At 38.9% G+C, this 12279-nt stretch overlaps 1 protein-coding gene across 4 annotated transcripts in view; it reads left to right on the top strand.

Annotated features, from left to right (window-relative positions):
* Positions 1 to 324: 324 nt before the first annotated feature.
* Positions 325 to 12279, top strand: part of SPEF2 (sperm flagellar 2) — a 200400-nt gene continuing 188445 nt past the window's right edge. For 3 of the 4 annotated variants that reach the window (XM_032278967.1, XM_032278968.1, XM_032278966.1), the window contains exon 1: positions 325 to 534. In XM_032278967.1, the coding sequence (XP_032134858.1) occupies positions 477 to 534 (58 nt within the window). In that variant the 5' untranslated portion in view covers positions 325 to 476. The remainder of the gene's footprint in view (positions 535 to 12279) is intronic. The other variant, XM_032278969.1, reaches the window with a different exon arrangement.

Here is a 12279-nt window from a genome sequence, read left to right as displayed (position 1 = left end):
AGAAAATTTAAAAAAAGGGTTTCTGCTACCTTGCCCAGGCTGGTCTTGAACTCCCAGGCTCAAGTGAGTGCCACCCCCTCCCCAAAGTGGTAGAATTATTGGCTGGCGTGAGCCACGGTGCCCTGCGGAGACTCTCGTTTTTCTTTCTGCTCATCTAAGAAGCCCCTGCTGGGTCCCTAAGTGTTCTCGCCTCGCCCCTCCCCACACGCACTGCTCCCTAACTTCTCTCACAGGCCCCCACTGCCTCCTCCTGCACTGGCTTAGGTCTTACCCGCCAGCAGGTGGCGGACCACAATTTTCTGTCCTCTATGGCTGAACCCTGGCGTCCCCTCTTCTCTAGGCCTTTTGTCTAATTCCAGCCCGGATACGCTTCCTTAGCAACGGGTTGCCCTTGGCAACAGGAGGACGCGGGCTGGCGGGCTTGGTTCCTGGCGAGTTTGTAGCACTCGCCTGCGGTCTGAGGCACCGGCTGAGCCATGTCGGAGATCCTGTGCCAGTGGCTCAACAAGGAGCTGAAGGTGTCCCGGACCGTGAGTGAGTGACCACCGCCAAGGGCGAGCGACTGAGGGGCTAGCGGGGCGCGGATCCCGCAGCGCAGCGCACTCAGGAAGGTGGCCGGCGGGGCGCGAGCTGCGCAGGGCGGGGCGCCTGTGGAGCGGGCAGCACTCCACAGTGAGCAACTCTGCTCGTCAGTGCCCCAGGTCCGTCCCGCCAACTCCCTGCAGCTCACCCCAGCCAGGGCAAGGCCTTGTCACATCTCCACTCAGCCGCTCTCGAGTTACCCTGGTGGGCCCAACCCGCAGGCATTCCGACTGGTGATGTGGTTCTAGGCAATCAGTGGGTTTAGAGAGGCCTCCTTTGCTCCATGGAGAGGGAACTTTGCCGGACTCTGTAGTCTGACCCTGAAGTGCCTCCTTCACACTACCAGAAGCAGAAGCATGGTGTGCTGCCTAGTCGATGAAATATGAAGCCCCTGGACAAGTTACAATACCTTCTCTGAATGTGTTTCTTCCTCTATAAAATGGACCTAATAATACTTTTCATACTTAACTGACCAGCAGGGGAGGGTGGGTGTAAAATAAGTTAATGTGGAATATGTTAATGTTTATAAATGTTAGTAAATTTTAAGCCCCAAATCAAACTTTAGCTATTTCAGGTCACTGTTGGCTCTTGCCTAAAGCTGACCTTATTTACCAACCTAATTTTATCCTAACCATGCAGTTGCCACCCAAAGTTTCCAAGTCTGACAACCACAGAGGCAATTTTACATGCTGGCAGTTTCTTTGACTGCCCAGTAATTCCAGCACAGGACTACACCCCATCTGAACCTCTTTCCGTTATTTCTTCAGTAAGAGATCATTTTTCAGTTGTTATGGTTTTTTTTTTTTTTTTTTTTTGCTTAAGGCAAGAGGTTTTCAGGGTAAGTCATTTTTCAGTCAGTTTTCCCAGAAGAACTCTTGCTTAACACCAGCTTGCTACCAGAGAGGCAGTGGTGCCAGCTCATCCTTAGGATATCCTTAGGTTATCCTCAGAAGTTGCTAGATCGGTAGCGTTTCTGTGGCTGCAAAGCAGTTATTAATATTATCAGCATGAGGATCTTTAACACGGAGCCTCTCCTGTTGCATTTCTTGAGGCATAAACCTCAGACTCTTTGTCAAATCACTATCTACACACTCCCTATGAACTGCAAGAAATTTTTTCCTAGGATTCTATGATTATCTCGTTGTGTCTCCAACTGTTTATTTGCTAAAATATGATGGGCTGAGGACAATATTTAGCATTTATAATTTCTTACTCCTGTATCACCATAGGAGCCAAAATGCAGTATCATGCCCTTAAGTTGTTCTCTTCTAAAGGAAAAGCAGTTACATATTAGTTTAATTGAGTTCATTTATTTTATTAGTAAAAACCACACCTGGGCCGGGCATGGGGACTTGCACCTGTAATCCCAGCCCTTTGGGAGGCTAAGGCAGGCATACCATGAGGCTAGTAGTTTAAGACCAGCCTGGCCAACATAGTGAAACATCATCTCTACTAAAAATACAAAAATCAGCCAGGCATGGTGATGCGTGCCTGTAGTCCCAGCTGCTTGGGAGACTGAGGCAGGAGAATCACTTGAACCCAGGAGGCAGAGGTTGCGGTGAGCTGAGATAGTACCACTGCGCTTTAGCCTGGGTGACACAGCGAGACTCTCTCTCCAGACAAACAAAGAAAACCCCAAACTCTTTGCTGAAGTCTCAAGGACGGTATTGCAACATTTTAAAATACTTTTAGGATAAATAAATGAAATTAATAAAGATACATAAAAACAGTAGATGCCATTATAATTGTAATCAGTTTTGGGAATTTTGGTTTTGATCCTGTAAACATTAAAAGGTTGAAGACTGATTAAGAATTGTAACAACATTTAGGCTATGAATGGAAAATTCCTGGCAACCGCCTTCCTGAAGTGTAGCTCTGGAAGCCAGCAGAGACACCCAGTTCTAATGCAGTATCCTGCTTTCCATTCACTAGCAATACCTATTTATTTATTTATTACTTAAAAAAATTTTGTAAATATATATTTTATTGCACATTAGGTTCTGGGGTACATGTGCAGAACATGCAGGATTGTTGCATAGGTACATACATGGCAATGTGGTTTGCTGCCTCCATTACCCCGTCACCTTTATCTGGCATTTCTCCCCATGCTATCCCTCCCCAACCTCCCTACCCTCCACTGTCCCTACCATAATCCCTCCCCACAGACCCCAGTGTGTGGTGCTCCCCTCCGCATGTCCATGTGTTTTCATTGTTCAACACACGCCTATGAGTGAGAACATGTGGTGTTTGATTTTCTGTTCTTGTGTCAGTTTGCTGAGAATGATGATTTCCAGATTCATCCATGTCCCTACAAAGGGCACAAACTCATCATTTTTTTATGGCCGCATAGTATTCCATGGTGTATATATGCCACATTTTCCTTGTCCAGTGTATCATTGATGGGCATTTGAGTTGGTTCCAGGTCTTTTCTATTGTAAACAGTGCCGCCATGAACATATGTGTGTATGTGTCTTTATAATAGAACGATTTATAATCCTTTGGATATATACCCAATAATGGGATTGCTGGGTCAAATGGAATTTCTACTTCTAGATCCTTAGGAATCACCACACTGTCTTCCACAATGGTTGAACTAATTTACACTCCCACTAACAGTGTAAAAGTGTTCCTTTTTCTCCACATCCTTTCTAGCATCTGTTATCTCCAGATATTTTAATGATCGCAATTCTAACTGACGTGAGATGGTATCTCAATGTGGTTTTGATTTGCATTTCTCTAATGACCAGTGATGATGAGCATTTTTTCATATGTTTGTTGGCCTCATATGTGTCTTTTTTGAAAAGTGTCTGTTCATATCCATCACTCACTTTTGAATGGGTTTGTTTTTTTCTTGTAAATCTGTTTTAGTTCTTTGTAGATTTTGGATATTAGCCCTTTGTCAGATAGGTAGATTGCAAAAATTTTTTTCCCATTCTTTTGGGTGCCAGTTCACTCCAATGATTGTTTCTTTTGCTGTACAGAAGCTCTGGAGCATAATTAGATCCCATTTGTCTATTTTGGCTTTTGTTGCCAGTGCTTCTGGTGTTTCAGTCATGAAGTCCTTGCCTATGCCTATGTCCTAAGTGGTTTTGCCTAGGTTTTCTTCTAGGGTTTTTATGGTGTTAGGTCTTATGTTTAAGTCTTTAATCTATCTAAAGTTAATTTTAGTGTAAGGAGTCAGGAAGGGGTCCAGTTTCTGCTTTCTGCCATGGCTAGCCAGTTTTCCCAACACCATTTATTAAACAGGGAATCCTTTCCCCACTGCTTGTTTTTCTCAGGTTTGTCAAAGATCTAATGGTTGTAGATGTGTGGCATTGCCTCCAAGGCCTCTGTTCTCTTCTGTTGTTCTATATCTCTGTTTTGGTACCAGTACCATGCTGTTTTGATTACGGTAGCCTTGTAGTATAGTTTGAAGTCAGGCAGCATAATGCCTGCAGCTTTTTTTCTTTTGCTTAGAATTGTCTTGGCTATGCAGGCTCTCTTTTGGTTCCATATGAAGTTTAAGGTGTTTTTTTCCAGCTCTGTGAAGAGGGTCATAGGTAGCTTGATGGGGATAGCATTGAATATGTAAATTACTTTGGGCAGTATGGCCATTTTCACAATATTGATTCTTCCTAATCATGAGCATGGAATGTTTTTCCATCTATTTGTGTCCTCTCTTATTTCCTTGAGCAGTGGTTTATAGACCGCTAGCCAGATTAATAAAAAAGAAAAGAGAGAAGAATCAAATAGTTGCAATAGAAAACGATAAAGGGGATATCACCACCGATTCCACAGAAATACAAACTACCATCAGAGTTTACTACAAACAACTCTATGCACATAAACCAGTAAACCTGAAAGAAACGGATAAATTCCTGGACACTTGCACCCTCCCAAGCCTAAACCAGGAAGAAATCGAAACCCTGAATAGACGAATAACAAGGGCTGAAGTTGAGGCAGCAATTAATAGCCTACCAACCAAAAAACGCCCAGGTCCGGATGGGTTCACAGCCGAATTCTACCAGACATACAAAGAGGAGCTGGTACCACTCCTTCTGAAACTATTCCAAATAATGCAAAAAGGGGGAATCCTTCCCAAATCGTTTTATGAAACCAACATCATCATGATACCAAAACTCAGCAGAGACTCAACAAAAAAAGAAAACTTCAGGCCAATATCCATGATGAACATAGATGCAAAAAGCTTCAATAAAATACTGTCAAACTGATTGCAACGGCACATCAAAAAGCTTATCTATCACTGTCAAGTAGGCTTCATCCCAGGGAAGCAAGGCTGGTTCAACATACACAAGTCTATAAATGTAATCCACCACGTAAACAGAACCAAAGACAATAACCACATGATTATCTTAATAGATGCAGAGAAGGGCTTCGACAAAATTCAACAGCCCTTTATGCTAAAACCTCTCAATAAACTAGATATTGATGGAATGTATCTCAAAATATTAAAGGCTATTTGCAACAAACCCACAGCCAATATCATAGTGAATGGGCAAAAACTGGAAGCATTCCCTTTGAAATCTGGCACTAGGCAAGGATGTCCTCTCTCACCACTCCTATTCAGTATAGTATTGGAAGTTTTAGCTAGAGCAATCAGGCAAGAAAAAGAAATAAAGGGTATTCAATTAGGAAAGGAGGAAGTCAAAGTGTCTCTATTTGCAGATGAGGTGATTGTATATTTAGAAGACCCCATTATCTCGGCCCAAAATCTCCTTAAACTGATAAGCAACTTCAGCAGTCTCAGGTTCAGCAGTCTCAGGATACAAAATCAATGTGCAGAAATCACAAGCATCCCTATACACCAGTAACAGACTTAAAGAGAGCCAAACCAAGAACGAACTGCCATTCACAGTTGCTACAAAGAGAAAAACATACCTAGGAATGCAACTAACAAAGGATGTAAAGGACCTCTTCAAGGAGAACTATGTATTTATTTTTTAATCTCTACTACTATAAGAGAGGTAGAGAGAGACAGTCCTCAAGGAGGTAACCAGATTCCACATTGTAAAAGGCCTTTGGACCATAAGGAACACCCTTAACTGTGTTTGTAAGCCAATAAGCTAGGATTTGTACATTCAAGGAAGCACATTTCCTGCTGCTGTCTTATCATTAGATAAACTGTTCTGTGGTGCACAATGGAAGGCTTTGGATGGTTTATAGAATCTATCATGGAAGGATTGTAAGTGATTGTAACCTCTGGGGAAAGTAATCAGGCAATTTCTGTGTAAGGGAAATATAAAGAGCAAGAACCTGGCAGCTACACTGCTTTGAAATCTTTTGACAAGTTACTTACCTAAATTTCATCATATTTAAAAAGAGCAGTAATAATGATACCTCATCTGGTTGTATCAAGATTAAATGGAATATAAATTTAAAGCATTTAGAACAGCACTTGGGACGTAAATGCTAAGTCTTACTTTTCAGCATCTATCAAATAAAAATAAAAGCACCAATATATAAAAATATTTGAACAAAGATGTTATTACTCCATGAATTACAGGGACAAAAATAAAAAATGGGAAACAATCTGAGTATCCTTCAAAAGTGTAATGCTTAGATCAATGATTATTTATGCTATGAATTGTTATGCAGTTATTACAAAGAATGAGTTAGTTGCTATAACTTTTGATCTAAAGGTTATTTATGTATTTTTGTTAAGTAAAAACAAAAAGTTAGCATTTATTGTGACTATTATAATAATATATTTGTACCAATTATGAAACACACACATATGAATATGGACATTTATATGAGCATGAATAAAATTGTGGAAAGACAAATAGTGGACTATTGTACATCTGAGTCTTCATATTATGGTTTGTATAAGCATAGAGGAAAGTATGGAAGGATATAAACAAGTGTGTTATAGGGATTACTGTGGGGAATGAGAGATTGGTAGCTTTTCTTTATACATTTCTGTTATCTTGCTTGTTGCATATATTGCCTTTGTAATTTGAAGGGAAAATTCAATATAACATTAAAGATGAAAAATCAAAAGAAGCCAAATGTCACATGACAAAATAGGAGAAAAGGAAGTTTAATACTTTAGTTGGAATGTCATAAGAATATTATAATAAAGTATTGTGGGAGCTTGTGGAAAAGTTATATGGAGTTCAAATGAAGTTTACAAATGAAAGATTAATAAATAAAGTTATCCCTTATTGAGCAATTATATACATATACCATACTTGTTTTAAGCCTTTTACATAAATTTTCTTATTTAATCATAAAAACAACCCTAAGAGGTATTGCCCTGGATGTTCAGATGAGTAAGGAGGATGACAGGGCTTGGTAATTTGTTCAAGGCCACATAGCTAGTAGGTCATAGAGCTAGAGTTTGAACTTAACGCTTTTAGGTCCTATATTGTACATTAAAGTTTTAAATGTAGGCCTGAATATACATGTTTAAGTAACTCTGTCAAATATATTCATCTGAACTCTTTTTATGAGGATTATTTTTAATTTGAAGTCACAAGAAATATAATAATTCAACCATCTAAGCATGTTATAATATCATAGCGCATAAACTAATTCCTAGACGGCTAAGTGGCAAAGATGGATGAATTACTTTGTTTAGAAGTGGCCCAGTCCATAGTTGCTTGTTCAGACTAAGAAACAGGATGACAATGCCAAGCATGTGAGGCTAAATAATGGTACGGTTATTGGAGGTGTAGTCAAAGCTAATATGTGCTGTGTTTTACCTTTCTGATCTAGAGATATTTCATCTAGATAGCAGTGACGGGTGAATTAGATTAGATTAGAGTCAGAATTCCTGCCCCTCTGTCCTACAGTACTTCGGGAAGCCACACTGTTCAATAATATTTTCCAATGTTACTTCTACTACCAAAAGCTTCTGCAATTACAAAAGTTGTGAATTATTCCATTGTTATGGTATATTATTATTTTAAATAAGATTAATTAATATATCCCAAGATCACTGCTTACACGATATGTAAAAAAATTAAACAGGTAAATTTTTGTGAGTTTTAAGAGATAATCTATGCTCCTTGTTAATTGGGTTTTTTTCCAAGAGAGTTTCCATAGATGATTAATCTTGTCCTTTCATATTAAATCTTAGTAGCATTTGATTTGGAGAGTGATATTTTCTACTTTTTGTCCCAAATTTTAGGAGCATGCATTAACGACATGCATTAACGACACTTTGTTGATTTGGTCTTTTGTCCTGACATTTTCAGAAGGATCATATTTTATTTTAAGAAAAGATGGAGATATCAAAAATCCCATTGAATATTTATTTTTATGCAAGAGTTTGTAATGTATTCTGGTAACCTTACCACATTATGGAATTATATAACTTTAGATCTGAAAAATAATCTTGGACATCGTTTAATTCTTCTTTAGCAGACGAGGAAATCTAATCAGATGTGTTAAGAGCATTATTTAGGATTATGTAGCTAGGTAGTTGCAAGTTAGCAGTAGATTCTGGGCCTGCTGCCTTTTAGTTCTAGTCTTCTTCAAACTGAGTCTAAACCTTACATATTTTCTCATACTTAAGCTCTCAGGGTCGTTAGAAAATATATTGCTTCTGACGTAAAGCAGCAGATTTTGATATTTCCCGGCCAGCCTTACAGCATTTTTCCTGATTAAAACTTGGCTTTCATTGACTAAAAATTAATACAGCAAATCTAGTAGCAGAAGGCCATTGTGTAATTCAAAGCAAAAATTTTAAGAAATGGAATTCCAAGAAAAGATGTATGCTCAGTATTTTGACAATTAAACAGTGTTTTAATATTGCAGTTGAGATTTAGTTTCAGATAGTAAATCTCAAGAATTATGATAAAGCCTTCAAAGGATAAAATTATGAAGACTGACCATCATATTCTTTTACCAAAGGAAAGAAAACATCAGTGTTCCCTGCCAAAGATCACAGGACACATCTGTAGTTGAACAAAGCTGGATTTATAGACTTGTTGTAACAAGAGAGAACACATACCATGGGGACTGCAGGACATCTCAGTAAGAAGGTGCTAGAAATGACTTGGGCTTGTGTTAGGTGTTTTTGAGGATGGTTCCAGGAAGTGGTGCTTTCCTGCGGATTAAATCCTCTCCAGAAGCATAGACAATTTTATGATTTGGCTATCTTAATAAATCTTATTTAGAAGGTGATAAAAATGATCAAAGCAAAGCTAAAATTAGTAGAGGAGCAAAAATTATTCTTATTAGCCAGAACAGGGACAGATTTGGTTATTTTTGTGTTGGACAATATTCTTGTTTTGGTCTGAGCTCAGACATGATTACAGAGGGATTTTGTTTTCGTTTTGATCCATCAGGATCACAGATTCTGATGTTGGTGTGCTGTGAAATTGGTTAAGTTTAGCAGGACAATGCCAAGGCCTAGCTGTGAGCACCCAGCCAGTTTCTAGGAACAGCATGGCCTGATAGGGCCATGCCAGTTCCAAGCCTTCAGCACGTTTTTGTTTTGTTTTGTTTTTTAATCTCAAATGAAAGTAAATTTGCTTGGTTTTTTAAAATGTAGTTGATAGTGCAGGCTATCAGGCTGGATCTTTCCTACTCTAGTAAAGGAGGAGTAAAGGCCACTGAGCATAAAATGGTATGAGTCTGCAGTCCCTTACCTTAAAAAGTCTAAAATCCAAAAATCTCTGAAAACTGCAACTTTGTGCATTATTCATTTGGCAGCAAAACCTGACCAGAAATGCTATGAGGCTGTTTAGTCCTCATTCATTTCACTGAATGTGACTGAACATTTTGCTGTAGAAATAGACCGTGTTTAAGTACACGTGCTTCCCCAGATCAGTGGGGGAGTTATATAGCCTATCTGGCCTAAAGAGTGAGCCTGCATATGAATTTCAGGGATTGCCAATTATTTGCTTTCTGAGTACAGAATTGTCTTTTAAACAAGAATGTTTGTACTATAATCACTAAGGATCTGTTATTTGCAGTTTGTGTGATTAATAAGACCTGTTTTCTTAAATTAGGAATAAAAATAGTCACTGAGCTTTTACTGTAGACCAGGCAGTATACTAGGCATTTTACATACAGTATTTAATTCTCAAAACTACTCTTACAAGATAGAGCCCATCATTTTCTCATTTTTATAGATGAGAAACTGTGGCTACATAGTTGCCCAAGGTGAAGCAGCTTATAAATGAGCCACGAGATTCTCTAACAGAGAATCTTTCTCCAGAACCTGTGCTCTCCTTATTACCACGTGGAATGTGAATGGCTTTCTGTGCTGCCTCCAGCTGGCTCAGGCCCATTTTGATGGAGAGGCACATCGATATTTCACCTGCTGTCCCAGTCTAACATAGACTGATCACATAAACCCTCATCTAAGATTTATTATCAAAAGGAAACTTCAGTGATGGGGACCAGGCATGTGGCTTGGAATATTAGAGGCAGGGTTGAATTGCTGCTGAATAATTTTAATCCCAGATATACATAATTTTGGGTTTAAGATGAAGATTGTCACTGGGCTCCCATGGTTTATTTACTTGTCATTTTCTTTCATTGTTCCTTGTTCTGGAGCCAACCTGCCTCTTTTTCCCCATACAGAATTTCAGTTGTTAGTGCAAATTAATTTATAGAGGTGGGCGTCATGAAATTAGTCATAGCATTCAGTGACATTTGTAGGAAGAAGAACATGATAAACCAAAGAGAAGAAAAATAAGCTTTCTCTTGCTTTTTCTTTTTTCCTCACTGTTTCTCTCTCCCTATCACCTTTGTCCTCTTACTCTTTCTCTCTCTCTTTCTCTGGCTTCTTATCTATATTCTTATTTTATACTTGTTAATCTATTAGTCCTATTAATCTAAAAGTATACACTTTTTCTTCAGCTTTTGCTTTCTTAGTCTAATTTCTTATATGTGTTCTTTTTTCTTTTTCTTTTTTTTTCTCCAAGTTTCCCCTTGGTTGCTTTTATCATTTGCTATATTCTTCACTCATTGTTCTAGTTTCTGCTGATGTGGCACACAGTAAATCTGAAGTGTCTTATGCGTAAAAAGCTTCAGACAGATATTCTGGAACTTGCTTATTTGTTATAAATTACTCTGACAATGAAGTACATAAGTGTTTACCATCTTTCTTTAACCTTTATACTATAAACGCCTCTATTTTATTCATAATTGCCTTATTAATATGTCATGCCATTTCAAAGGAAATGGGTGATGATTTTATTTTTCTGGTGACTTTTTGTAGAAAACAGTTTGCTGCAGACCATTTGTCAGCCACATTGAAAATGAAGGAGAGGGATTTAGTATTCCCCAGTTATTCATGGGCTAGAGTTTCAGCATTCAGTCAACATGAACAACAGGCACAGTGCAAACCCCAGAGGAAGGCAGCAAGGGAAAGAGATTACCTGAAGGTAACATAGCAACAGCTCTTGAACAGAAAGCAATAAGCCGAAAACTAGGATAAGACCCTGATGGCCAAGGAATAGAAAGACACAGATACATCCATAGATGAATAATAGGCCTATGTCCAAGGGCTTTTTAGAAAACTAAGGGAAGAATAGGGATAGGCTAGGGAGAAGAGAAGGGAAAAGGCAGAAAGAAGGAAGCAACAGACAGAAGAGGTGAAAGACACAGCTAGAGCACCCTGGGTGGCACATTGAGGATTGTAGTCACAATCAGAGCTTTGGGGTCTGCAAGGGAAGGAGGACACAGGAGGAGGTGGCACACTTTTGCCCATTGGAGGCAAAAGGAGCCATTTGGGTTTCAGTTGCTTTAACGACTGAGGTATGAAGCCAGAAGACACTTGCTAAATAACAGATGGCATTTAGTATAAGATCAAGCCAATCCTCATTTCAGTGGCATCACAAGGCATTATGATATTTAAGTGGTGCTGTGTTAAAGTCAGAGCAATTCAGTGCTTAGATAATGAAGCTGAAGCTTAACTTGTGCTGTAAGGTATTCCAGGCGGCACAACAGATCTAGCTGAGTTATAAAGCTCACGTATGGCATGAATTTCAAATTCTCTGCTGGAAGCTTTAGGACATACTGTTCTCTAAACATATTTTCTCAAGAGTTGCTTCAGTGTTTCCCATTAAGACATAGCTTCGGAAGGACAGATGTGACTGATAGGAAGGGCATCAAACCATCAACTCTGAAAGAATGTATCATGGGCTTCGAGTGAGATCATTCTGCCCGGAATAGTTTTAAAATGATGATGAAACTGGTCTGTTTGTGGAAAATCGTCCTAAAATCCACTAATAGGTGCCAGACTGTAGACTTTAAGAATACATGCAGTGTGTCTGTTCTCACGTGACCTATAGCTGAACACAACGTTAGGTGATTGAAAGCTTTCATTTCCCTGGAGCTTATAAAAGTTTCATTTTTTTACTTGTTGCTAAAGTGATCCTTAGACAAAAGTACTGCTTCCCCTGAAAGTTTTCTACCTTTTATTTTTTCTACTGTCAATAAAAATTATTTAATCATAATTAATAGATTCTCATTCTAGATAGTTCAAGAGCTCACCCTGAGTAAATAGAATCAGTGGGAATCATTGACATCTTTTTAAACTACCTTTATTATTGTGTTGACTCAGCTTAAGGCTTGGGTATTACTCTGAGGATAATGGGTTTTGAGAACAGATATTAAAAAGTCTTAGATAAAATTGTGGGCTGGTATCAGGTATGCAAAAAAGTATTATGATAGGATATAATCTTTGGAGTGAAGACTGTGCAGCGGCTGTTATGGAGCAACTTAGCTCATACAACC

The sequence above is a fragment of the Sapajus apella genome, unplaced genomic scaffold, assembly GCF_009761245.1.
Source record: "Sapajus apella isolate SASKATOON/1434 unplaced genomic scaffold, GSC_monkey_1.0 scaffold11, whole genome shotgun sequence".
Taxonomy (NCBI): Eukaryota; Metazoa; Chordata; class Mammalia; order Primates; family Cebidae; genus Sapajus; species Sapajus apella.
The sequence above is the reverse complement of the archived record's forward strand: the minus strand, read 5'-3'. Positions and strand labels throughout refer to the sequence as shown.